This window comes from Sander lucioperca, chromosome 16, assembly GCF_008315115.2.
Source record: "Sander lucioperca isolate FBNREF2018 chromosome 16, SLUC_FBN_1.2, whole genome shotgun sequence".
In the NCBI taxonomy this organism is placed as follows: Eukaryota; Metazoa; Chordata; class Actinopteri; order Perciformes; family Percidae; genus Sander; species Sander lucioperca.
Window position 1 is genome coordinate 4,857,469 of NC_050188.1, and position 27,821 is coordinate 4,885,289.

A 27,821-nucleotide genomic window follows, 5' to 3' on the forward strand; every position below is an offset into this window, starting at 1 on the left:
AGCCGATGATCACGGACCGACTGAATGCGTAAGTAGCCTAAATATATACATTAACTGACCACTGCTCTGAACTGAAACCGTCATAATCATTCCATTCAAGGATTAGACTACTAATCATTTGCACAAATTAACAGTTGTACTCTTTGCCTTAAAAGTAAGCAGAAGATAATGTTACTCAGGAAATTTACCATGAAGATCAATTTTCTACAACGCTAGAATATGATGCATAAATATCTTTCGCTCTGTTTCTCCCTCTCTCTCATGAGCTAAAATATAAATTACCTAAGTCATATTAACTTCCATTGCTCGCTTTTAATGCAAAGTGTACAACCAAAGTGACTCATTGAATGGTTTCAGTTAAGAGCAGTAGTACATAAATGTATCTATCATTTGACTATATGACTATCATTCAGTCTGTCCGCTATTATCTGCCACGCTTTTTCTCGCGTTTTTTTTATTTTTTATAGAGGACGAGTTTCCTTCTCTACATATTATATGCCTTGCTCCCTTGTGGACATAGAAAATAAAGACACTGAAGAAATGTGACTCTTAAATCTAGAAACTATAAAGATAATTAAGTGATAAATTCCATGCACACTGTAAACATGAATGTAACAGAGTATATTCATCAGTTATCTCCCCCCCCAGCAAAATATAAGGTCAAAAACCATTGGGGTGTCCTCTCCCTGTTGTTACATGAATGTACAGTAGCCTACAACACTATATAGTTACTGGTCCAGTGAACTAAGACTATAATTTGGGAGGATTGTACAATTAGGATATGTTCTTTAAATTGTACAATCCTCCCCAATTATAGTCCCAGTTTACTGGACAACACAAATTGTGTGCTAAGAATGCCAAATACAATGCACATGGAAGAGGAACAAACATGATCCTTTATTGTTAAAGAATTTAAAAAAAATTAATCAACTAAAATAATTCAAGGTGCATTGGTCAACTATAGAAATGTACAGCATTGTATGTATTGCCCTTAGTAACAGGCTTCTTTAAAACACATTTGAAATGTTATCAGGCTTTTCTAATTATCTCAACAACTGTCATAATATATTCATCAAACTTCTAACAACAATATGAACAGCAGTCTTCATACAGCAATATAACAGTAACAATGACTGTCACATGAATAATTATAAAAAACAAAAATTGTCACAACTTTAAATAATAACAGTACTTAAATGAACAGCAATATGCACCTGTTGTATTTAATCCAGGCTGATAACAATAGGGTAAAACCACTGCTGGGTGATCAGAAAAGGCTCCAGGATTAATAAATCCTGGCTGTTAGCCTGGTCGGGAGCAGGCTAGCTGCACAGAATAAATCCAGGATAACTGATAAATCCCGGCTTAATCCCTTATCTTGGTTTTGTGAAACAGGCCCCTGTTCATAAAACTCAACAGTAGGATAAAGACATTTTTTTTTTTTTTAAGAAATATTACTTGAATTCTTAGCAAGAATGAGATGAGAACATTGATGCTTTAGCGCCAAATTATCTCTTAACACATTGCTCTAGAAAAATGTGGCTGTCACTGTACGAAAAGCTGAGTTTGTTCTGAACATTTTGATATGAAACACATGGGGATCAGTTATATGCAAATACCTTAAAAGGTCCATTTAAGAAGGTATGTGAAAATGCCCTTAGAACTCAGGGTTAAACAGAAGTGTAAAAACAGGGTTACTTGCTTGACTGCTTGGGCTACTATTTATAGCCAGGCCAGCTGTTTTTTTCCTGTTTCCAGTCTTTATGCTAAGCTATGCTAACCATCTGCTGGCAATAGAGAGAAAATAAACTCACAAAATGTACAAACCATTTCCCGGCTTATTTCAGCTAGTTTATCACAACCACTTTCAACAGAATACAGTGTTTGACATGTGCCAAATGATGGCAGAATATTCAAGTAGCTTGTGTTTAAATCTGTGCATGCGTGAGCCACTATCGAAAGGGGGGCCTTCTAGTTGACGTTTCTCATGTCGAGTACCACTTATACAGGTCATGATCTACATTGTAATACACGTCTCTTGACATGTGGTCGCAGGCGAGGCAGATGGGCTGAATGAATTCGTTGTAGATTGACTGGAGGTGAGGGTTGGCCTCGTAGAACTTCCTCCACTCAAAGTAACGCATGTACGCCGCGTCCGTCATGCCCAGCAGAAACTTAGCTAGCGACTTTGCGTCGGGGAAATCATTTATGTGAATGAAGGCGTCGGCGGGAAGGAACTCCTCGTAGTTTTCTCTCGGCGGACCCAAAACTACAGGCACCGTCCCCGCCACAAGGGGCCCGTTGACCTTCTCCGTGATGTAGTCTCTGTGGAGCGAGTTCTCAAATGAGAGGTAAAACTTACAGCTGGCAATGGTTGAGTAATACTCCTCATAACTCAAACGGTGCCCTGTATAGGCTGTCCCAAAGAGATCGACCTTAATGTGTTTGGACAGTTCCTTGTAATATCTTTCTCTCATAGCTGTTCCCGTGGATGGGTCTTTGTTACTGACAATCCAGCACACTAGTTTGTCTTTCTTGGGAAGAACAAAGTCCTCTTTCATGTCTGTCTTCCTGATTGTAAGCTCGTTCCTCGCCGTAATGTCAGCATCTCTTCTGTAGCTCAGTGTTAAGTTGAACAGGTTTTCCAGACCTGGTGTCTTAGCCGTGTTCGTTGGGGATTCCACATGGTACCAAATCCACTTCTGAAAAGCTGGACGTGGCTCCTGCGGCATGTTTTGCAGATCACCGGCTATGTTTCTATGGAAGAAAATGACTCCCTTTGCTTGGCTGTACAGGGTTCTGTTATCCGTCAGAACACAGCTATCAATGTTGAAGTAGGTTAAGCAACCTTTTAAATCAAACTTCACACCGAGAGGCCAGAACCACAGCAGGACTATGGGTTTTTCATTTGGAACCACGTCTTCATAATTGTTCACATTGGCTAATGTAGATGGGCAAACAGGAGACGGAGGCTCAAAATACAGGAGGAATGCAACAATGGAGCAGACAAGGCCGAGAGCGGCTGTAGTTGCCAGGCACACGGTTTTCTTGGAAGCAGGCGCTATCATCTGTGGAACAGAAAGAGAAACTGATGTGATCGCTTTGAAAACTATATCAGGAGCTGCAGCAAATAAGAGTTAGATTTACAACTGCATTGGAAAATCTCCGTTTCTTTGATAAAAAGTTGAAGCATCCCACCGCTTAAAATCCTGTCACGTTGTCAACGCTGGGAGGGGAGCTATAGATTAAAGTGTTGAGAAAAATTATTTTACCACCTACAAAACTTAGGATATTACGACATCCAAAATCTAAGACGGATAGCTAGTCTCATATCACGATATCAATATAATATCGACATATCACCCAGCCCTACTTTGATTCACGCCTCTGACTGGCTTCTTCTCCATAGCAACGACGGTGAGGCGTCTGCGTGTTGTAGTTTTTAAGACCCGTCGGCCATGCCACAATTACAGATAAAACAGGATTTCTCCAACACAAAGAGAGGAAGAGGAAAAGTGCCTACTGCACAGTAGTCCTGCATTCAATTGTTTACTTCAAGTAAAAAGAGAGGCATTATATCAGCACAATGTACTTACATTTACTTAAGCTCTGTTGAAGGAGGAGCTTTCAACTCTAACTTAATGCTGGATAGTTTCATGAATAATAATGCATCATGTTTTAATTGTTATATTTTTGTGAGTAAATTCGGAATTAGAAAACATAACCAGTAACATCTCTCTGTCAGGTGAATGCATTGGTGGAATGTAACTAAGTACATTTACTCCAGTACTGTCCTTAAGTACAAATGTTGAGGTACTTGTACTTTACTTGAGTCTTTTCTTTTCATGCCACTTTCTACTTCTACTCCGCTACATCTCAGAGAGAAATATTGTACTTTTTTACTTCACTACATTCATCTGAAAGCTGTAGTTACTAGTTACTTTTCAAGTTAACATTTTTGCACACTAAAAAAAAGTTTAAAAAATAAGATGTTTTATTATAAATTAAACTAGCCAACAATATAACAGCCTACAAGTCCAGCTGAAATGATTAGACCATTAATCACTTAGTTGGTTGACAGAACTGTTTGGATCGTTTCCAGTTTCTAAAATGGGAGGATTTTTCTGCATTGAGTACTTTTACTTTTAATACTTTAAGTACATTTTCCTGATGATACTTACATACTTTTACTTAAGTATCATTTTCAATGCAGGACTTCTACTTGTCACAGAGTATTTTTTACAATGTGGTTAGTAGGCCTACTCTTACTTAAGTAAAGGATCTGAGTACTTCTTCCACCACTGGGTAAATGTAGACCTATAGAAGTACACAGTAAGACAGTACTATACAGTTCCTGGTCTGAACAGAGAGACATCCAACATATATTCCTATTCAATTAAGATTATTACCACTGAATAAAGAATTGTTTCCTCACCTTTCCGCGGAGTATAGGGGCAGGAGGTCTCTTTCTGGTAGATCCGTAGACCAGCTGTGGCAGACTTTTGACACTTAAACACACGAATTCTGAGAAAGGATAATCCCTGCACCCAACAGGAGAAACCAGCAAGGCCGACACCTGCAGTAGCTAGGTGTGGTGGTGGGCGGGCTCAGCCACTCTTTCCATCCTGCCCACGCATTGTTCCGGCACAAAAACACAGAGCTTTGAAACACACCCGGCCCTCGATCTGTATGGAATGCCGTTTTGGAATGTCGTATTCAATACAGGCCTTAATCATGAAAAGTAACTAGGCCTATATAAATCAGTCAATATAAATGATCAAAATAAATAAATAGGTTTTACTTGTGTTTATTTCAGGGATTTTTTTTTTAATAGGTCACACCTCTATCTCACAGCCTCAGACCAAGTGCAAATAGCTACAGTAGTAGCCTGGCATCACCAGCACATCACTATCTGCCATAGGAAATAAGACATGAGCTCGGCAGAGTTGTCTGGTTCCCAGGCTAATGGTGCGTTCCATTTGTACTCGACAGTGGGAATTTCAGGATTTCAAGTCAAAATATGTATTATTCATAGGTAGGTACAGTGCTGCTCATGAGTATTGGAACACTTGCTAAAGTTGACTAAAAAGAGGAATAAAAAATCATCTTTTGGAAATTGATCTTAATGCCTTAATTGAAAAAAATAGGAAAAATCCAGTCTCTGAGAGCACAGTTTTCTTTGTGAATGAATAATGTATCGTAAATAAATAAATGTTCTTCCTTAAAATACAGGGGGCATAAGTATAGACACCCCTATGTTAAATTCCCATAGAGGCAGGCAGATTTTTTTATTTTTAAAGGCCAGTTATTTCATGGATCCAGGATACTATGCATCCTGATAAAGTTCCCTTGGCCTTTAGAATTAAAATAGCCCCACATCATCACATACCCTTCACCATACCTAGAGATTGGCATGGTTTTATTTCAGTTAGCCTACAACAACTCCCTGTGCCTCACCCTATACCTACAAACAAAAACGCTTCCAGTCAGAAGTAAGCAAACCAGTAATACGACATTGTAGTCAGTGGTGGACTATGTAACTAAGTACATTTAATCAAGTACTGTACTTTGTGAAGTACACTGCAGATCAAATACAAGCACAAGTCTGACATCTAGTAGTGAATAAATAGTATGTGCTGCAGTTGGACTGTGCATGTTGAAAATCAAATCTTCAATCTTTACCACTGTTAATGTTGATTCAAAAAGTAACAAATAATGAATGTAATAAATAATATATATACATGATTTATATTGTATAAATATAGTAACTATGTGTTGATTTGTTTGAGTCCAAAAAGCTTTTCACTACTTTTTTTTTCTCTCTTAACATAGGCACAGGTACAGATTTTTGATTTGTATTCGCAAAAATCTTAATTTTACCATTGCCAAACATATGTAATTATTTGATCCAATCTGCTGTATCATACCACAGTGAGGTATTGCTATAAAACATTTTTTTTTATAGGAAACATTTCATGAATTCACATTTAATTGTTAGTTGGTCAATTGTACTTTAAAAGTCTGAAAGACAGAAAATAGGATTTATTTTGACTTTCCATGTCACTTTTATTAATTCCAACATGTTTCAAGTTAATTACATGCGTGCAAAACATGAAATGTTAAATCGGCTAACACAAAATGTCTTAAAACTGCACACCACTTAAAAACAATACATCACACATCTGTCCATGAAATCAACACCCCATTAACAAGTAAGGTATTGGAGGTTACAAGGCTTTAGGTATTGTGTCTTTGATCCAGCAGCACACCACATCTACATCACATACAACAATGTTTTTCAACCTTTTTTGAGCCACGGCACATTTTTACATTAAAAACATCCTGCGGCACACCACCAACCAAAAATGTTACAAAATGACACATTGTAGCCTAATAAGATCAGAATCTGCATTTTTCCTTTTTAAAAATGTATCAATCGCTGTTGCAGGCTTACGTCGATGATCTCGGCCCTACTGCTTACATCCTGTCACTGCCACCTTGTGGCAGTAATTCTATTGTCTTAAATCAACAAGGTCATTATTGTGCTATACTGCCACCTACTAACACAGAATAGTATTTAATTTCTCTGCCAGTCATCACATTGCAGGCACAGATGCGCAACAATGGCAAATTATTTGCAGTAACTCAATAAAAAAAAATTGTTGGACCAATTAAGTAAAATCGGATAATTTCCCACGGCAAACAGGACGATCTCTCACGGCACACTAGTGTGCCGCGGCACAGTGGTTGAAAATCACTGACATACAACATACATCAGGCCTAGGTGTTGCACTGGAGTAACCCACACAATCAAACTTAGGCTACATGCAGCGGGTGCACCTACATGAGGATGCACTTTTTTTTAAGAAAATGTAATCATATGGTGCATTACCTAATGTCTTTATTAATATTTTATAAAAAAAATAACACACACACACAAACATCTGCCATTAAGCAATCAGGGCTTTGCAAACAGACGATGGTTGAACAGAAAAAAGACCAATATGGAACAGTACATTATATCAAATTCTTTACTCTTTTTAAGTCTTATAACAAACTGCTGGTCAGCAACATGGATGCAAATTTGTTTTACTTTCATTATTTCAACCCAGTTTAGGCTTACAGCCGGATTTTGTAAGAACCAGCGCATAATGTAATAATTTATTACAAAATGCAGAGAAATGTATTACATATTGCGTTCAGGGTTTTTATTACATAATGTGGCTGTTATTACATAATGAAGTGTAATTTTATTACATTTTGAGGTTTTATTACACAATGCGTTGCAACACAGCTTTAGCGCCAAATTATCTCTTAACACATTGCTCTAGAACAAATGTGGCTGTCACTGTACAAAAAGCTGAGTTTGTTCTGAACATTTTGATATGAAACACATGGGGATCAGTTATATGCAAATACCTTAAAAAGGTCAATTTAAGAAGGTATGTGAAAATGCCCTTAGAACTCAGGGGGTTAAACAGAAGTGTAAAAACAGGGTTACGTGCTTGACTGCTTGGGCTACTATTTATAGCCAGGCCAGCTGTTTTTTTCCTGTTTCCAGTCTTTATGCTAAGCTATGCTAACCATCTGCTGGCGAAAGAGAGAAAATAAACTCACAAAATGTACAAACCATTTCCCGGCTTATTTCAGCTAGTTTATCACAACCACTTTCAACAGAATACAGTGTTTGACATGTGCCAAATGATGGCAGAATATTCAAGTAGCTTGTGTTTAAATCTGTGCATGCGTGAGCCACTATCGAAAGGGGGGCCTTCTAGTTGACGTTTCTCATGTCGAGTACCACTTATACAGGTCATGATCTACATTGTAATACACGTCTCTTGACATGTGGTCGCAGGCGAGGCAGATGGGCTGAATGAATTCGTTGTAGATTGACAGGAGGTGAGGGGTGGCCTCGTAGAACTTCCTCCACTCAAAGTAACGCATGTACGCCGCGTCCGTCATGCCCAGCAGAAACTTAGCTAGCGACTTTGCGTCGGGGAAATCATTTATGTGAATGAAGGCGTCGGCGGGAAGGAACTCCTCGTAGTTTTCTCTCGGCGGACCCAAAACTACAGGCACCGTCCCCGCCACAAGAGGCCCGTTGACCTTCTCCGTGATGTAGTCTCTGTGGAGCGAGTTCTCAAATGAGAGGTAAAACTTACAGCTGGCAATGGTTGAGTAATACTCCTCATAACTCAAACGGTGCCCTGTATAGGCTGTCCCAAAGAGATCGACCTTAATGTGTTTGGACAGTTCCTTGTAATATCTTTCTCTCATAGCTGTTCCCGTGGATGGGTCTTTGTTACTGACAATCCAGCACACTAGTTTGTCTTTCTTGGGAAGAACAAAGTCCTCTTTCATGTCTGTCTTCCTGATTGTAAGCTCGTTCCTCGCCGTAATGTCAGCATCTCTTCTGTAGCTCAGTGTTAAGTTGAACAGGTTTTCCAGACCTGGTGTCCTAGCCGTGTTCGTTGGGGATTCCACATGGTACCAAATCCACTTCTGAAAAGCTGGACGTGGCTCCTGCGGCATGTTTTGCAGATCACCGGCTATGTTTCTATGGAAGAAAATGACTCCCTTTGCTTGGCTGTACAGGGTTCTGTTATCCGTCAGAACACAGCTATCAATGTTGAAGTAGGTTAAGCAACCTTTTAAATCAAACTTCACACCGAGAGGCCAGAACCACAGCAGGACTATGGGTTTTTCATTTGGAACCACGTCTTCATAATTGTTCACATTGGCTAATGTAGATGGGCAAACAGGAGACGGAGGCTCAAAATACAGGAGGAATGCAACAATGGAGCAGACAAGGCCGAGAGCGGCTGTAGTTGCCAGGCACGCGGTTTTCTTGGAAGCAGGCGCTATCATCTGTGGAACAGAAAGAGAAACTGATGTGATCGCTTTGAAAACTATATCAGGAGCTGCAGCAAATAAGAGTTAGATTTACAACTGCATTGGAAAATCTCTGTTTCTTTGATAAGAAGTTGAAGCATCCCACCGCTTAAAATCCTGTCACGTTGTCAACGCTGGGAGGGGAGCTATAGATTAAAGTGTTGAGAAAAATTATTTTACCACCTACAAAACTTAGGATATTACGACATCCAAAATCTAAGACGGATAGCTAGTCTCATATCACGATATCAATATAATATCGACATATCACCCAGCCCTACTTTGATTCACGCCTCTGACTGGCTTCTTCTCCATAGCAACGACGGTGAGGCGTCTGCGTGTTGTAGTTTTTAAGACCCGTCGGCCATGCCACAATTACAGATAAAACAGGATTTCTCCAACACAAAGAGAGGAAGAGGAAAAGTGCCTACTGCACAGTAGTCCTGCATTCAATTGTTTACTTCAAGTAAAAAGAGAGGCATTATATCAGCACAATGTACTTACATTTACTTAAGCTCTGTTGAAGGAGGAGCTTTCAACTCTAACTTAATGCTGGATAGTTTCATGAATAATAATGCATCATGTTTAATTGTTATATTTTGTGAGTAAATTCGGAATTAGAAAACATAACCAGTAACATCTCTCTGTCAGGTGAATGCATTGGTGGAATGTAACTAAGTACATTTACTCCAGTACTGTCCTTAAGTACAAATGTTGAGGTACTTGTACTTTACTTGAGTCTTTTCTTTTCATGCCACTTTCTACTTCTACTCCGCTACATCTCAGAGAGAAATATTGTACTTTTTTACTTCACTACATTCATCTGAAAGCTGTAGTTACTAGTTACTTTTCAAGTTAACATTTTTGCACACTAAAAAAAAGTTTAAAAAATAAGATGTTTTATTATAAATTAAACTAGCCAACAATATAACAGCCTACAAGTCCAGCTGAAATGATTAGACCATTAATCACTTAGTTGGTTGACAGAACTGTTTGGATCGTTTCCAGTTTCTAAAATGGGAGGATTTTTCTGCATTGAGTACTTTTACTTTTAATACTTTAAGTACATTTTCCTGATGATACTTACATACTTTTACTTAAGTATCATTTTCAATGCAGGACTTCTACTTGTCACGGAGTATTTTTTACAATGTGGTTAGTAGGCCTACTCTTACTTAAGTTAAGGATCTGAGTACTTCTTCCACCACTGGGTAAATGTAGACCTATAGAAGTACACAGTAAGACAGTACTATACAGTTCCTGGTCTGAACAGAGAGACATCCAACATATATTCCTATTCAATTAAGATTATTACCACTGAATAAAGAATTGTTTCCTCACCTTTCCGCGGAGTATAGGGGCAGGAGGTCTCTTTCTGGTAGATCCGTAGACCAGCTGTGGCAGACTTTTGACACTTAAACACACGAATCCTGAGAAAGGATAATCCCTGCACCCAACAGGAGAAACCAGCAAGGCCGACACCTGCAGTAGCTAGGTGTAGTGGTGGGCGGGCTCAGCCACTCTTTCCATCCTGCCCACGCATTGTTCAGGCACAAAAACACAGAGCTTTGAAACACACCCGGCCCTCGATCTGTATGGAATGCCGTTTTGGAATGTCGTATTCAATACAGGCCTTAATCATGAAAAGTAACTAGGCCTATATAAATCAGTCAATATAAATGATCAAAATAAATAAATAGGTTTTACTTGTGTTTATTTCAGGGATTTTTTTTTTAATAGGTCACACCTCTATCTCACAGCCTCAGACCAAGTGCAAATAGCTACAGTAGTAGCCTGGCATCACCAGCACATCACTATCTGCCATAGGAAATAAGACATGAGCTCGGCAGAGTTGTCTGGTTCCCAGGCTAATGGTGCGTTCCATTTGTACTCGACAGTGGGAATTTCAGGGTTTCAAGTCAAAATATGTATTATTCATAGGTAGGTACAGTGCTGCTCATGAGTATTGGAACACCTGCTAAAGTTGACTAAAAAGAGGAATAAAAAATCATCTTTTGGAAATTGATCTTAATGCCTTAATTGAAAAAAATAGGAAAAATCCAGCCTCTGAGAGCACAGTTTTCTTTGTGAATGAATAATGTATCGTAAATAAATAAATGTTCTTCCTTAAAATACAGGGGGCATAAGTATAGACACCCCTATGTTAAATTCCCATAGAGGCAGGCAGATTTTTTTATTTTTAAAGGCCAGTTATTTCATGGATCCAGGATACTATGCATCCTGATAAAGTTCCCTTGGCCTTTAGAATTAAAATAGCCCCACATCATCACATACCCTTCACCATACCTAGAGATTGGCATGGTTTTATTTCAGTTAGCCTACAAAAACTCCCTGTGCCTCAGCCTATACCTACAAACAAAAACGCTTCCAGTCAGAAGTAAGCAAAACCAGTAATACGACATTGTAGTCAGTGGTGGAATGTAACTAAGTACATTTACTCAAGTACTGTACTTTGTGAAGTACACTGCAGATCAAATACAAGCACAAGTCTGACATCTAGTAGTGAATAAATAGTATGTGCTGCAGTTAGACTGTGCATGTTGAAAATCAAATCTTCAATCTTTACCACTGTTAATGTTGATTCAAAAAGTAACAAATAATGAATGTAATAAATAATATATATACATGATTTATATTGTATAAATATAGTAACTATATGTTGATTTGTTTGAGTCCAAAAAGCTTTTCACTACTTTTTTTTTCTCTCTTAACATAGGCACAGGTACAGATTTTTGATTTGTATTCGCAAAAATCTTAATTTTACCATTGCCAAACATATGTAATTATTTGATCCAATCTGCTGTATCATACCACAGTGAGGTATTGCTATAAAACATTTTTTTTTATAGGAAACATTTCATGAATTCACATTTAATTGTTAGTTGGTCAATTGTACTTTAAAAGTCTGAAAGACAGAAAATAGGATTTATTTTGACTTTCCATGTCACTTTTATTAATTCCAACATTTTCAAGTTAATTACATGCGTGCAAAACATGAAATGTTAAATCGGCTAACACAAAATGTCTTAAAACTGCACACCACTTAAAAACAATACATCACACATCTGTCCATGAAATCAACACCCCATTAACAAGTAAGGTATTGGAGGTTACAAGGCTTTAGGTATTGTGTCTTTGATCCAGCAGCACACCACATCTACATCACATACAACAATGTTTTTCAACCTTTTTTGAGCCACGGCACATTTTTACATTAAAAACATCCTGCGGCACACCACCAACCAAAAATGTTACAAAATGACACATTGTAGCCTAATAAGATCAGAATCTGCATTTTTCCTTTTTAAAAATGTATCAATCGCTGTTGCAGGCTTACGTCGATGATCTCGGCCCTACTGCTTACATCCTGTCACTGCCACCTTGTGGCAGTAATTCTATTGTCTTAAATCAACAAGGTCATTATTGTGCTATACTGCCACCTACTAACACAGAATAGTATTTAATTTCTCTGCCAGTCATCACATTGCAGGCACAGATGCGCACCAATGGCAAATTATTTGCAGTAACTCAATAAAAAAAAATTGTTGGACCAATTAAGTAAAATCGGATAATTTCCCACGGCACACCGGACGATCTCTCACGGCACACTAGTGTGCCGCGGCACAGTGGTTGAAAATCACTGACATACAACATACATCAGGCCTAGGTGTTGCACTGGAGTAACCCACACAATCAAACTTAGGCTACATGCAGCGGGTGCACCTACATGAGGATGCACTTTTTTTTAAGAAAATGTAATCATATGGTGCATTACCTAATGTCTTTATTAATATTTTATAAAAAAATAACACACACACACACAAACATCTGCCATTAAGCAATCAGGGCTTTGCAAACAGACAATGGTTGAACAGAAAAAAGACCAATATGGAACAGTACATTATATCAAATTCTTTACTCTTTTTAAGTCTTATAACAAACTGCTGGTCAGCAACATGGATGCAAATTTGTTTTACTTTCATTATTTCAACCCAGTTTAGGCTTACAGCCGCATTTTGTAAGAACCAGCGCATAATGTAATAGTTTATTACAAAATGCAGAGAAATGTATTACATATTGCGTTCAGGGTTTTTATTACATAATGTGGCTGTTATTACATAATAAAGTGTAATTTTATTACATTTTGAGGTTTTATTACACAATGCGTTGCAACACAGCTTTAGCGCCAAATTATCTCTTAACACATTGCTCTAGAACAAATGTGGCTGTCACTGTACAAAAAGCTGAGTTTGTTCTGAACATTTTGATATGAAACACATGGGGATCAGTTATATGCAAATACCTTAAAAAGGTCAATTTAAGAAGGTATGTGAAAATGCCCTTAGAACTCAGGGGGTTAAACAGAAGTGTAAAAACAGGGTTACTTGCTTGACTGCTTGGGCTACTATTTATAGCCAGGCCAGCTGTTTTTTTTCCTGTTTCCAGTCTTTATGCTAAGCTATGCTAACCATCTGCTGGCGAAAGAGAGAAAATAAACTCACAAAATGTACAAACCATTTCCCGGCTTATTTCAGCTAGTTTATCACAACCACTTTCAACAGAATACAGTGTTTGACATGTGCCAAATGATGGCAGAATATTCAAGTAGCTTGTGTTTAAATCTGTGCATGCGTGAGCCACTATCGAAAGGGGGGCCTTCTAGTTGACGTTTCTCATGTCGAGTACCACTTATACAGGTCATGATCTACATTGTAATACACGTCTCTTGACATGTGGTCGCAGGCGAGGCAGATGGGCTGAATGAATTCGTTGTAGATTGACAGGAGGTGAGGGGTGGCCTCGTAGAACTTCCTCCACTCAAAGTAACGCATGTACGCCGCGTCCGTCATGCCCAGCAGAAACTTAGCTAGCGACTTTGCGTCGGGGAAATCATTTATGTGAATGAAGGCGTCGGCGGGAAGGAACTCCTCGTAGTTTTCTCTCGGCGGACCCAAAACTACAGGCACCGTCCCCGCCACAAGGGGCCCGTTGACCTTCTCCGTGATGTAGTCTCTGTGGAGCGAGTTCTCAAATGAGAGGTAAAACTTACAGCTGGCAATGGTTGAGTAATACTCCTCATAACTCAAACGGTGCCCTGTATAGGCTGTCCCAAAGAGATCGACCTTAATGTGTTTGGACAGTTCCTTGTAATATCTCTTTCTCTCGTAGCTGTTCCCGTGGATGGGTTTTTGTTACTGACAATCCAGCACACTAGTTTGTCTTTCTTGGGCAGAACAAAGTCCTCTTTCATGTCTGTCTTCCTGATTGTAAGCTCGTTCCTCGCCGTAATGTCAGCATCTCTTCTGTAGCTCAGTGTTAAGTTGAACAGGTTTTCCAGACCTGGTGTCTTAGCCGTGTTCGTTGGGGATTCCACATGGTACCAAATCCACTTCTGAACAGCTGGACGTGGCTCCTGCGGCATGTTTTGCAGATCACCGGCTATGTTTTTATGGAAGAAAATGACTCCCTTTGCTTGGCTGTACAGGGTTCTGTTATCCGTCAGAACACAGCTATCAATGTTGAAGTAGGTTAAGCAACCTTTTAAATCAAACTTCACACCGAGAGGCCAGAACCACAGCAGGACTATGGGTTTTTCATTTGGAACCACGTCTTCATAATTGTTCACATTGGCTAATGTAGATGGGCAAACAGGAGACGGAGGCTCAAAATACAGGAGGAATGCAACAATGGAGCAGACAAGGCCGAGAGCGGCTGTAGTTGCCAGGCACGCGGTTTTCTTGGAAGCAGGCGCTATCATCTGTGGAACAGAAAGAGAAACTGATGTGATCGCTTTGAAAACTATATCAGGAGCTGCAGCAAATAAGAGTTAGATTTACAACTGCATTGGAAAATCTCCGTTTCTTTGATAAAAAGTTGAAGCATCCCACCGCTTAAAATCCTGTCACGTTGTCAACGCTGGGAGGGGAGCTATAGATTAAAGTGTTGAGAAAAATTATTTTACCACCTACAAAACTTAGGATATTATGACATCCAAAATCTAAGACGGATAGCTAGTCTCATATCACGATATCAATACAATATCGACATATCACCCAGCCCTACTTTGATTCACGCCTCTGACTGGCTTCTTCTCCATAGCAACGACGGTGAGGCGTCTGCGTGTTGTAGTTTTTAAGACCCGTCGGCCATGCCACAATTACAGATAAAACAGGATTTCTCCAACACAAAGAGAGGAAGAGGAAAAGTGCCTACTGCACAGTAGTCCTGCATTCAATTGTTTACTTCAAGTAAAAAGAGAGGCATTATATCAGCACAATGTACTTACATTTACTTAAGCTCTGTTGAAGGAGGAGCTTTCAACTCTAACTTAATGCTGGATAGTTTCATGAATAATAATGCATCATGTTTTAATTGTTATATTTTGTGAGTAAAATCGGAATTAGAAAACATAACCAGTAACATCTCTCTGTCAGGTGAATGCATTGGTGGAATGTAACTAAGTACATTTACTCCAGTACTGTCCTTAAGTACAAATGTTGAGGTACTTGTACTTTACTTGAGTCTTTTCTTTTCATGCCACTTTCTACTTCTACTCCGCTACATCTCAGAGAGAAATATTGTACTCTTTTACTTCACTACATTCATCTGAAAGCTGTAGTTACTAGTTACTTTTCAAGTTAACATTTTTGCACACTAAAAAAAAGTTTAAAAAATAAGATGTTTTATTATAAATTAAACTAGCCAACAATATAACAGCCTACAAGTCCAGCTGAAATGATTAGACCATTAATCACTTAGTTGGTTGACAGAACTGTTTGGATCGTTTCCAGTTTCTAAAATGGGAGGATTTTTCTGCATTGAGTACTTTTACTTTTAATACTTTAAGTACATTTTCCTGATGATACTTACATACTTTTACTTAAGTATCATTTTCAATGCAGGACTTCTACTTGTCACGGAGTATTTTTTACAATGTGGTTAGTAGGCCTACTCTTACTTAAGTTAAGGATCTGAATACTTCTTCCACCACTGGGTAAATGTAGACCTATAGAAGTACACAGTAAGACAGTACTATACAGTTCCTGGTCTGAACAGAGAGACATCCAACATATATTCCTATTCAATTAAGATTATTACCACTGAATAAAGAATTGTTTCCTCACCTTTCCGCGGAGTATAGGGGCAGGAGGTCTCTTTCTGGTAGATCCGTAGACCAGCTGTGGCAGACTTTTGACACTTAAACACACGAATCCTGAGAAAGGATAATCCCTGCACCCAACAGGAGAAACCAGCAAGGCCGACACCTGCAGTAGCTAGGTGTGGTGGTGGGCGGGCTCAGCCACTCTTTCCATCCTGCCCACCCCCTTGGTCAGGCACAAAAACACAGAGCTTTGAAACACACCCGGCCCTCGATCTGTATGGAATGCCGTTTTGGAATGTCGTATTCAATACAGGCCTTAATCATGAAAAGTAACTAAGCCTATATAAATCAGTCAATATAAATGATCAAAATAAATAAATAGGTTTTACTTGTGTTTATTTCAGGGATTTTTTTTTAATAGGTCACACCTCTATCTCACAGCCTCAGACCAAGTGCAAATAGCTACAGTAGTAGCCTGGCATCACCAGCACATCACTATCTGCCATAGGAAATAAGACATGAGCTCGGCAGAGTTGTCTGGTTCCCAGGCTAATGGTGCGTTCCATTTGTACTCGACAGTGGGAATTTCAGGGTTTCAAGTCAAAATATGTATTATTCATAGGTAGGTACAGTGCTGCTCATGAGTATTGGAACACCTGCTAAAGTTGACTAAAAAGAGGAATAAAAAATCATCTTTTGGAAATTGATCTTAATGCCTTAATTGAAAAAAATAGGAAAAATCCAGCCTCTGAGAGCACAGTTTTCTTTGTGAATGAATAATGTATCGTAAATAAATAAATGTTCTTCCTTAAAATACAGGGGGCATAAGTATAGACACCCCTATGTTAAATTCCCATAGAGGCAGGCAGATTTTTTTATTTTTAAAGGCCAGTTATTTCATGGATCCAGGATACTATGCATCCTGATAAAGTTCCCTTGGCCTTTAGAATTAAAATAGCCCCACATCATCACATACCCTTCACCATACCTAGAGATTGGCATGGTTTTATTTCAGTTAGCCTACAAAAACTCCCTGTGCCTCAGCCTATACCTACAAACAAAAACGCTTCCAGTCAGAAGTAAGAAAACCAGTAATACGACATTGTAGTCAGTGGTGGAATGTAACTAAGTACATTTACTCAAGTACTGTACTTTGTGAAGTACACTGCAGATCAAATACAAGCACAAGTCTGACATCTAGTAGTGAATAAATAGTATGTGCTGCAGTTAGACTGTGCATGTTGAAAATCAAATCTTCAATCTTTACCACTGTTAATGTTGATTCAAAAAGTAACAAATAATGAATGTAATAAATAATATATATACATGATTTATATTGTATAAATATAGTAACTATATGTTGATTTGTTTGAGTCCAAAAAGCTTTTCACTACTTTTTTTTCTCTCTTAACATAGGCACAGGTACAGATTTTTGATTTGTATTCGCAAAAATCTTAATTTTACCATTGCCAAACATATGTAATTATTTGATCCAATCTGCTGTATCATACCACAGTGAGGTATTGCTATAAAACATTTTTTTTATAGGAAACATTTCATGAATTCACATGTAATTGTTAGTTGGTCAATTGTACTTTAAAAGTCTGAAAGACAGAAAATAGGATTTATTTTGACTTTCCATGTCACTTTTATTAATTCCAACATTTTTCAAGTTAATTACATGCGTGCAAAACATGAAATGTTAAATCGGCTAACACAAAATGTCTTAAAACTGCACACCACTTAAAAACAATACATCACACATCTGTCCATGAAATCAACACCCCATTAACAAGTAAGGTATTGGAGGTTACAAGGCTTTAGGTATTGTGTCTTTGATCCAGCAGCACACCACATCTACATCACATACAACAATGTTTTTCAACCTTTTTTGAGCCACGGCACATTTTTACATTAAAAACATCCTGCGGCACACCACCAACCAAAAATGTTACAAAATGACACATTGTAGCCTAATAAGATCAGAATCTGCATTTTTCCTTTTTAAAAATGTATCAATCGCTGTTGCAGGCTTACGTCGATGATCTCGGCCCTACTGCTTACATCCTGTCACTGCCACCTTGTGGCAGTAATTCTATTGTCTTAAATCAACAAGGTCATTATTGTGCTATACTGCCACCTACTAACACAGAATAGTATTTAATTTCTCTGCCAGTCATCACATTGCAGGCACAGATGCGCACCAATGGCAAATTATTTGCAGTAACTCAATAAAAAAAAATTGTTGGACCAATTAAGTAAAATCGGATAATTTCCCACGGCACACCGGACGATCTCTCACGGCACACTAGTGTGCCGCGGCACAGTGGTTGAAAATCACTGACATACAACATACATCAGGCCTAGGTGTTGCACTGGAGTAACCCACACAATCAAACTTAGGCTACATGCAGCGGGTGCACCTACATGAGGATGCACTTTTTTTTTAAGAAAATGTAATCATATGGTGCATTACCTAATGTCTTTATTAATATTTTATAAAAAAATAACACACACACACACAAACATCTGCCATTAAGCAATCAGGGCTTTGCAAACAGACAATGGTTGAACAGAAAAAAGACCAATATGGAACAGTACATTATATCAAATTCTTTACTCTTTTTAAGTCTTATAACAAACTGCTGGTCAGCAACATGGATGCAAATTTGTTTTACTTTCATTATTTCAACCCAGTTTTGGCTTACAGCCGCATTTTGTAAGAACCAGCGCATAATGTAATAATTTATTACAAAATGCAGAGAAATGTATTACATATTGCGTTCAGGGTTTTTATTACATAATGTGGCTGTTATTACATAATAAAGTGTAATTTTATTACATTTTGAGGTTTTATTACACAATGCGTTGCAACACAGCTTTAGCGCCAAATTATCTCTTAACACATTGCTCTAGAACAAATGTGGCTGTCACTGTACAAAAAGCTGAGTTTGTTCTGAACATTTTGATATGAAACACATGGGGATCAGTTATATGCAAATACCTTAAAAAGGTCAATTTAAGAAGGTATGTGAAAATGCCCTTAGAACTCAGGGGGTTAAACAGAAGTGTAAAAACAGGGTTACTTGCTTGACTGCTTGGGCTACTATTTATAGCCAGGCCAGCTGTTTTTTTCCTGTTTCCAGTCTTTATGCTAAGCTATGCTAACCATCTGCTGGCGAAAGAGAGAAAATAAACTCACAAAATGTACAAACCATTTCCCGGCTTATTTCAGCTAGTTTATCACAACCACTTTCAACAGAATACAGTGTTTGACATGTGCCAAATGATGGCAGAATATTCAAGTAGCTTGTGTTTAAATCTGTGCATGCGTGAGCCACTATCGAAAGGGGGGCCTTCTAGTTGACGTTTCTCATGTCGAGTACCACTTATACAGGTCATGATCTACATTGTAATACACGTCTCTTGACATGTGGTCGCAGGCGAGGCAGATGGGCTGAATGAATTCGTTGTAGATTGACAGGAGGTGAGGGGTGGCCTCGTAGAACTTCCTCCACTCAAAGTAACGCATGTACGCCGCGTCCGTCATGCCCAGCAGAAACTTAGCTAGCGACTTTGCGTCGGGGAAATCATTTATGTGAATGAAGGCGTCGGCGGGAAGGAACTCCTCGTAGTTTTCTCTCGGCGGACCCAAAACTACAGGCACCGTCCCCGCCACAAGGGGCCCGTTGACCTTCTCCGTGATGTAGTCTCTGTGGAGCGAGTTCTCAAATGAGAGGTAAAACTTACAGCTGGCAATGGTTGAGTAATACTCCTCATAACTCAAACGGTGCCCTGTATAGGCTGTCCCAAAGAGATCGACCTTAATGTGTTTGGACAGTTCCTTGTAATATCTCTTTCTCTCGTAGCTGTTCCCGTGGATGGGTTTTTGTTACTGACAATCCAGCACACTAGTTTGTCTTTCTTGGGCAGAACAAAGTCCTCTTTCATGTCTGTCTTCCTGATTGTAAGCTCGTTCCTCGCCGTAATGTCAGCATCTCTTCTGTAGCTCAGTGTTAAGTTGAACAGGTTTTCCAGACCTGGTGTCTTAGCCGTGTTCGTTGGGGATTCCACATGGTACCAAATCCACTTCTGAACAGCTGGACGTGGCTCCTGCGGCATGTTTTGCAGATCACCGGCTATGTTTTTATGGAAGAAAATGACTCCCTTTGCTTGGCTGTACAGGGTTCTGTTATCCGTCAGAACACAGCTATCAATGTTGAAGTAGGTTAAGCAACCTTTTAAATCAAACTTCACACCGAGAGGCCAGAACCACAGCAGGACTATGGGTTTTTCATTTGGAACCACGTCTTCATAATTGTTCACATTGGCTAATGTAGATGGGCAAACAGGAGACGGAGGCTCAAAATACAGGAGGAATGCAACAATGGAGCAGACAAGGCCGAGAGCGGCTGTAGTTGCCAGGCACGCGGTTTTCTTGGAAGCAGGCGCTATCATCTGTGGAACAGAAAGAGAAACTGATGTGATCGCTTTGAAAACTATATCAGGAGCTGCAGCAAATAAGAGTTAGATTTACAACTGCATTGGAAAATCTCCGTTTCTTTGATAAAAAGTTGAAGCATCCCACCGCTTAAAATCCTGTCACGTTGTCAACGCTGGGAGGGGAGCTATAGATTAAAGTGTTGAGAAAAATTATTTTACCACCTACAAAACTTAGGATATTATGACATCCAAAATCTAAGACGGATAGCTAGTCTCATATCACGATATCAATACAATATCGACATATCACCCAGCCCTACTTTGATTCACGCCTCTGACTGGCTTCTTCTCCATAGCAACGACGGTGAGGCGTCTGCGTGTTGTAGTTTTTAAGACCCGTCGGCCATGCCACAATTACAGATAAAACAGGATTTCTCCAACACAAAGAGAGGAAGAGGAAAAGTGCCTACTGCACAGTAGTCCTGCATTCAATTGTTTACTTCAAGTAAAAAGAGAGGCATTATATCAGCACAATGTACTTACATTTACTTAAGCTCTGTTGAAGGAGGAGCTTTCAACTCTAACTTAATGCTGGATAGTTTCATGAATAATAATGCATCATGTTTTAATTGTTATATTTTGTGAGTAAAATCGGAATTAGAAAACATAACCAGTAACATCTCTCTGTCAGGTGAATGCATTGGTGGAATGTAACTAAGTACATTTACTCCAGTACTGTCCTTAAGTACAAATGTTGAGGTACTTGTACTTTACTTGAGTCTTTTCTTTTCATGCCACTTTCTACTTCTACTCCGCTACATCTCAGAGAGAAATATTGTACTCTTTTACTTCACTACATTCATCTGAAAGCTGTAGTTACTAGTTACTTTTCAAGTTAACATTTTTGCACACTAAAAAAAAGTTTAAAAAATAAGATGTTTTATTATAAATTAAACTAGCCAACAATATAACAGCCTACAAGTCCAGCTGAAATGATTAGACCATTAATCACTTAGTTGGTTGACAGAACTGTTTGGATCGTTTCCAGTTTCTAAAATGGGAGGATTTTTCTGCATTGAGTACTTTTACTTTTAATACTTTAAGTACATTTTCCTGATGATACTTACATACTTTTACTTAAGTATCATTTTCAATGCAGGACTTCTACTTGTCACGGAGTATTTTTTACAATGTGGTTAGTAGGCCTACTCTTACTTAAGTTAAGGATCTGAATACTTCTTCCACCACTGGGTAAATGTAGACCTATAGAAGTACACAGTAAGACAGTACTATACAGTTCCTGGTCTGAACAGAGAGACATCCAACATATATTCCTATTCAATTAAGATTATTACCACTGAATAAAGAATTGTTTCCTCACCTTTCCGCGGAGTATAGGGGCAGGAGGTCTCTTTCTGGTAGATCCGTAGACCAGCTGTGGCAGACTTTTGACACTTAAACACACGAATCCTGAGAAAGGATAATCCCTGCACCCAACAGGAGAAACCAGCAAGGCCGACACCTGCAGTAGCTAGGTGTAGTGGTGGGCGGGCTCAGCCACTCTTTCCATCCTGCCCACCCCCTTGGTCAGGCACAAAAACACAGAGCTTTGAAACACACCCGGCCCTCGATCTGTATGGAATGCCGTTTTGGAATGTCGTATTCAATACAGGCCTTAATCATGAAAAGTAACTAAGCCTATATAAATCAGTCAATATAAATGATCAAAATAAATAAATAGGTTTTACTTGTGTTTATTTCAGGGATTTTTTTTTTAATAGGTCACACCTCTATCTCACAGCCTCAGACCAAGTGCAAATAGCTACAGTAGTAGCCTGGCATCACCAGCACATCACTATCTGCCATAGGAAATAAGACATGAGCTCGGCAGAGTTGTCTGGTTCCCAGGCTAATGGTGCGTTCCATTTGTACTCGACAGTGGGAATTTCAGGGTTTCAAGTCAAAATATGTATTATTCATAGGTAGGTACAGTGCTGCTCATGAGTATTGGAACACCTGCTAAAGTTGACTAAAAAGAGGAATAAAAAATCATCTTTTGGAAATTGATCTTAATGCCTTAATTGAAAAAAATAGGAAAAATCCAGCCTCTGAGAGCACAGTTTTCTTTGTGAATGAATAATGTATCGTAAATAAATAAATGTTCTTCCTTAAAATACAGGGGGCATAAGTATAGACACCCCTATGTTAAATTCCCATAGAGGCAGGCAGATTTTTTTATTTTTAAAGGCCAGTTATTTCATGGATCCAGGATACTATGCATCCTGATAAAGTTCCCTTGGCCTTTAGAATTAAAATAGCCCCACATCATCACATACCCTTCACCATACCTAGAGATTGGCATGGTTTTATTTCAGTTAGCCTACAAAAACTCCCTGTGCCTCAGCCTATACCTACAAACAAAAACGCTTCCAGTCAGAAGTAAGAAAACCAGTAATACGACATTGTAGTCAGTGGTGGAATGTAACTAAGTACATTTACTCAAGTACTGTACTTTGTGAAGTACACTGCAGATCAAATACAAGCACAAGTCTGACATCTAGTAGTGAATAAATAGTATGTGCTGCAGTTAGACTGTGCATGTTGAAAATCAAATCTTCAATCTTTACCACTGTTAATGTTGATTCAAAAAGTAACAAATAATGAATGTAATAAATAATATATATACATGATTTATATTGTATAAATATAGTAACTATATGTTGATTTGTTTGAGTCCAAAAAGCTTTTCACTACTTTTTTTTTCTCTCTTAACATAGGCACAGGTACAGATTTTTGATTTGTATTCGCAAAAATCTTAATTTTACCATTGCCAAACATATGTAATTATTTGATCCAATCTGCTGTATCATACCACAGTGAGGTATTGCTATAAAACATTTTTTTTTATAGGAAACATTTCATGAATTCACATTTAATTGTTAGTTGGTCAATTGTACTTTAAAAGTCTGAAAGACAGAAAATAGGATTTATTTTGACTTTCCATGTCACTTTTATTAATTCCAACATTTTTCAAGTTAATTACATGCGTGCAAAACATGAAATGTTAAATCGGCTAACACAAAATGTCTTAAAACTGCACACCACTTAAAAACAATACATCACACATCTGTCCATGAAATCAACACCCCATTAACAAGTAAGGTATTGGAGGTTACAAGGCTTTAGGTATTGTGTCTTTGATCCAGCAGCACACCACATCTACATCACATACAACAATGTTTTTCAACCTTTTTTGAGCCACGGCACATTTTTACATTAAAAACATCCTGCGGCACACCACCAACCAAAAATGTTACAAAATGACACATTGTAGCCTAATAAGATCAGAATCTGCATTTTTCCTTTTTAAAAATGTATCAATCGCTGTTGCAGGCTTACGTCGATGATCTCGGCCCTACTGCTTACATCCTGTCACTGCCACCTTGTGGCAGTAATTCTATTGTCTTAAATCAACAAGGTCATTATTGTGCTATACTGCCACCTACTAACACAGAATAGTATTTAATTTCTCTGCCAGTCATCACATTGCAGGCACAGATGCGCACCAATGGCAAATTATTTGCAGTAACTCAATAAAAAAAAATTGTTGGACCAATTAAGTAAAATCGGATAATGTCCCACGGCACACCGGACGATCTCTCACGGCACACTAGTGTGCCGCGGCACAGTGGTTGAAAATCACTGACATACAACATACATCAGGCCTAGGTGTTGCACTGGAGTAACCCACACAATCAAACTTAGGCTACATGCAGCGGGTGCACCTACATGAGGATGCACTTTTTTTTAAGAAAATGTAATCATTTGGTGCATTACCTAATGTCTTTATTAATATTTTATAAAAAAAATAACACACACACACACAAACATCTGCCATTAAGCAATCAGGGCTTTGCAAACAGACAATGGTTGAACAGAAAAAAGACCAATATGGAACAGTACATTATATCAAATTCTTTACTCTTTTTAAGTCTTATAACAAACTGCTGGTCAGCAACATGGATGCAAATTTGTTTTACTTTCATTATTTCAACCCAGTTTAGGCTTACAGCCGCATTTTGTAAGAACCAGCGCATAATGTAATAATTTATTACAAAATGCAGAGAAATGTATTACATATTGCGTTCAGGGTTTTTATTACATAATGTGGCTGTTATTACATAATAAAGTGTAATTTTATTACATTTTGAGGTTTTATTACACAATGCGTTGCAACACAGCTTTAGCGCCAAATTATCTCTTAACACATTGCTCTAGAACAAATGTGGCTGTCACTGTACAAAAAGCTGAGTTTGTTCTGAACATTTTGATATGAAACACATGGGGATCAGTTATATGCAAATACCTTAAAAAGGTCAATTTAAGAAGGTATGTGAAAATGCCCTTAGAACTCAGGGGGTTAAACAGAAGTGTAAAAACAGGGTTACTTGCTTGACTGCTTGGGCTACTATTTATAGCCAGGCCAGCTGTTTTTTTCCTGTTTCCAGTCTTTATGCTAAGCTATGCTAACCATCTGCTGGCGAAAGAGAGAAAATAAACTCACAAAATGTACAAACCATTTCCCGGCTTATTTCAGCTAGTTTATCACAACCACTTTCAACAGAATACAGTGTTTGACATGTGCCAAATGATGGCAGAATATTCAAGTAGCTTGTGTTTAAATCTGTGCATGCGTGAGCCACTATCGAAAGGGGGGCCTTCTAGTTGACGTTTCTCATGTCGAGTACCACTTATACAGGTCATGATCTACATTGTAATACACGTCTCTTGACATGTGGTCGCAGGCGAGGCAGATGGGCTGAATGAATTCGTTGTAGATTGACAGGAGGTGAGGGGTGGCCTCGTAGAACTTCCTCCACTCAAAGTAACGCATGTACGCCGCGTCCGTCATGCCCAGCAGAAACTTAGCTAGCGACTTTGCGTCGGGGAAATCATTTATGTGAATGAAGGCGTCGGCGGGAAGGAACTCCTCGTAGTTTTCTCTCGGCGGACCCAAAACTACAGGCACCGTCCCCGCCACAAGGGGCCCGTTGACCTTCTCCGTGATGTAGTCTCTGTGGAGCGAGTTCTCAAATGAGAGGTAAAACTTACAGCTGGCAATGGTTGAGTAATACTCCTCATAACTCAAACGGTGCCCTGTATAGGCTGTCCCAAAGAGATCGACCTTAATGTGTTTGGACAGTTCCTTGTAATATCTTTCTCTCGTAGCTGTTCCCGTGGATGGGTTTTTGTTACTGACAATCCAGCACACTAGTTTGTCTTTCTTGGGCAGAACAAAGTCCTCTTTCATGTCTGTCTTCCTGATTGTAAGCTCGTTCCTCGCCGTAATGTCAGCATCTCTTCTGTAGCTCAGTGTTAAGTTGAACAGGTTTTCCAGACCTGGTGTCTTAGCCGTGTTCGTTGGGGATTCCACATGGTACCAAATCCACTTCTGAAAAGCTGGACGTGGCTCCTGCGGCATGTTTTGCAGATCACCGGCTATGTTTCTATGGAAGAAAATGACTCCCTTTGCTTGGCTGTACAGGGTTCTGTTATCCGTCAGAACACAGCTATCAATGTTGAAGTAGGTTAAGCAACCTTTTAAATCAAACTTCACACCGAGAGGCCAGAACCACAGCAGGACTATGGGTTTTTCATTTGGAACCACGTCTTCATAATTGTTCACATTGGCTAATGTAGATGGGCAAACAGGAGACGGAGGCTCAAAATACAGGAGGAATGCAACAATGGAGCAGACAAGGCCGAGAGCGGCTGTAGTTGCCAGGCACGCGGTTTTCTTGGAAGCAGGCGCTATCATCTGTGGAACAGAAAGAGAAACTGATGTGATCGCTTTGAAAACTATATCAGGAGCTGCAGCAAATAAGAGTTAGATTTACAACTGCATTGGAAAATCTCCGTTTCTTTGATAAAAAGTTGAAGCATCCCACCGCTTAAAATCCTGTCACGTTGTCAACGCTGGGAGGGGAGCTATAGATTAAAGTGTTGAGAAAAATTATTTTACCACCTACAAAACTTAGGATATTACGACATCCAAAATCTAAGACGGATAGCTAGTCTCATATCACGATATCAATACAATATCGACATATCACCCAGCCCTACTTTGATTCACGCCTCTGACTGGCTTCTTCTCCATAGCAACGACGGTGAGGCGTCTGCGTGTTGTAGTTTTTAAGACCCGTCGGCCATGCCACAATTACAGATAAAACAGGATTTCTCCAACACAAAGAGAGGAAGAGGAAAAGTGCCTACTGCACAGTAGTCCTGCATTCAATTGTTTACTTCAAGTAAAAAGAGAGGCATTATATCAGCACAATGTACTTACATTTACTTAAGCTCTGTTGAAGGAGGAGCTTTCAACTCTAACTTAATGCTGGATAGTTTCATGAATAATAATGCATCATGTTTTAATTGTTATATTTTGTGAGTAAAATCGGAATTAGAAAACATAACCAGTAACATCTCTCTGTCAGGTGAATGCATTGGTGGAATGTAACTAAGTACATTTACTCCAGTACTGTCCTTAAGTACAAATGTTGAGGTACTTGTACTTTACTTGAGTCTTTTCTTTTCATGCCACTTTCTACTTCTACTCCGCTACATCTCAGAGAGAAATATTGTACTCTTTTACTTCACTACATTCATCTGAAAGCTGTAGTTACTAGTTACTTTTCAAGTTAACATTTTTGCACACTAAAAAAAAGTTTAAAAAATAAGATGTTTTATTATAAATTAAACTAGCCAACAATATAACAGCCTACAAGTCCAGCTGAAATGATTAGACCATTAATCACTTAGTTGGTTGACAGAACTGTTTGGATCGTTTCCAGTTTCTAAAATGGGAGGATTTTTCTGCATTGAGTACTTTTACTTTTAATACTTTAAGTACATTTTCCTGATGATACTTACATACTTTTACTTAAGTATCATTTTCAATGCAGGACTTCTACTTGTCACGGAGTATTTTTTACAATGTGGTTAGTAGGCCTACTCTTACTTAAGTTAAGGATCTGAATACTTCTTCCACCACTGGGTAAATGTAGACCTATAGAAGTACACAGTAAGACAGTACTATACAGTTCCTGGTCTGAACAGAGAGACATCCAACATATATTCCTATTCAATTAAGATTATTACCACTGAATAAAGAATTGTTTCCTCACCTTTCCGCGGAGTATAGGGGCAGGAGGTCTCTTTCTGGTAGATCCGTAGACCAGCTGTGGCAGACTTTTGACACTTAAACACACGAATCCTGAGAAAGGATAATCCCTGCACCCAACAGGAGAAACCAGCAAGGCCGACACCTGCAGTAGCTAGGTGTGGTGGTGGGCGGGCTCAG

The 27,821-nt window shown here is 38.9% G+C and overlaps 3 protein-coding genes and 2 pseudogenes across 3 annotated transcripts; all 5 read right to left on the reverse strand.

The window, feature by feature from the left end:
* Positions 1-1,751: 1,751 nt before the first annotated feature.
* On the reverse strand, positions 1,752-4,576 carry LOC116041338 (4-galactosyl-N-acetylglucosaminide 3-alpha-L-fucosyltransferase 9-like). Its single transcript, XM_031287228.2, has 2 exons — positions 4,436-4,576; positions 1,752-3,068 (listed from the first exon to the last, which is right to left on the reverse strand). Exon 2 carries the CDS (start codon positions 3,066-3,068, stop codon positions 1,986-1,988), a length of 1,083 nt encoding a protein of 360 aa, XP_031143088.1. The 5' UTR covers positions 4,436-4,576; the 3' UTR covers positions 1,752-1,985.
* Positions 4,577-7,623: 3,047 nt separating this feature from the next.
* On the reverse strand, positions 7,624-10,433 carry LOC116041333 (4-galactosyl-N-acetylglucosaminide 3-alpha-L-fucosyltransferase 9-like). The gene is made up of 2 exons (XM_031287226.2): positions 10,237-10,433; positions 7,624-8,871 (listed from the first exon to the last, which is right to left on the reverse strand). The coding sequence occupies exon 2, from the start codon at positions 8,869-8,871 to the stop codon at positions 7,789-7,791; it is 1,083 nt and encodes a 360-aa protein (XP_031143086.1). The 5' UTR covers positions 10,237-10,433; the 3' UTR covers positions 7,624-7,788.
* A 2,897-nt stretch (positions 10,434-13,330) lies between these two features.
* Positions 13,331-16,200, reverse strand: LOC116041334 (annotated as a pseudogene).
* Positions 16,201-19,226: 3,026 nt separating this feature from the next.
* On the reverse strand, positions 19,227-22,023 carry LOC116041335 (annotated as a pseudogene).
* A 3,008-nt stretch (positions 22,024-25,031) lies between these two features.
* Positions 25,032-27,804, reverse strand: LOC116041330 (4-galactosyl-N-acetylglucosaminide 3-alpha-L-fucosyltransferase 9-like). The gene is made up of 2 exons (XM_031287223.2): positions 27,646-27,804; positions 25,032-26,279 (listed from the first exon to the last, which is right to left on the reverse strand). The coding sequence occupies exon 2, from the start codon at positions 26,277-26,279 to the stop codon at positions 25,197-25,199; it is 1,083 nt and encodes a 360-aa protein (XP_031143083.1). The 5' UTR covers positions 27,646-27,804; the 3' UTR covers positions 25,032-25,196.
* Positions 27,805-27,821: the final 17 nt, after the last annotated feature.

Coding starts and splice junctions, on each gene's coding strand:
- LOC116041338 (XM_031287228.2), bottom strand. CDS start 3,068: ATGATAGCGCCTGCTTCCAAGAAAACCGTGTGCCTGGCAACTACAGCC.
- LOC116041333 (XM_031287226.2), bottom strand. CDS start 8,871: ATGATAGCGCCTGCTTCCAAGAAAACCGCGTGCCTGGCAACTACAGCC.
- LOC116041330 (XM_031287223.2), bottom strand. CDS start 26,279: ATGATAGCGCCTGCTTCCAAGAAAACCGCGTGCCTGGCAACTACAGCC.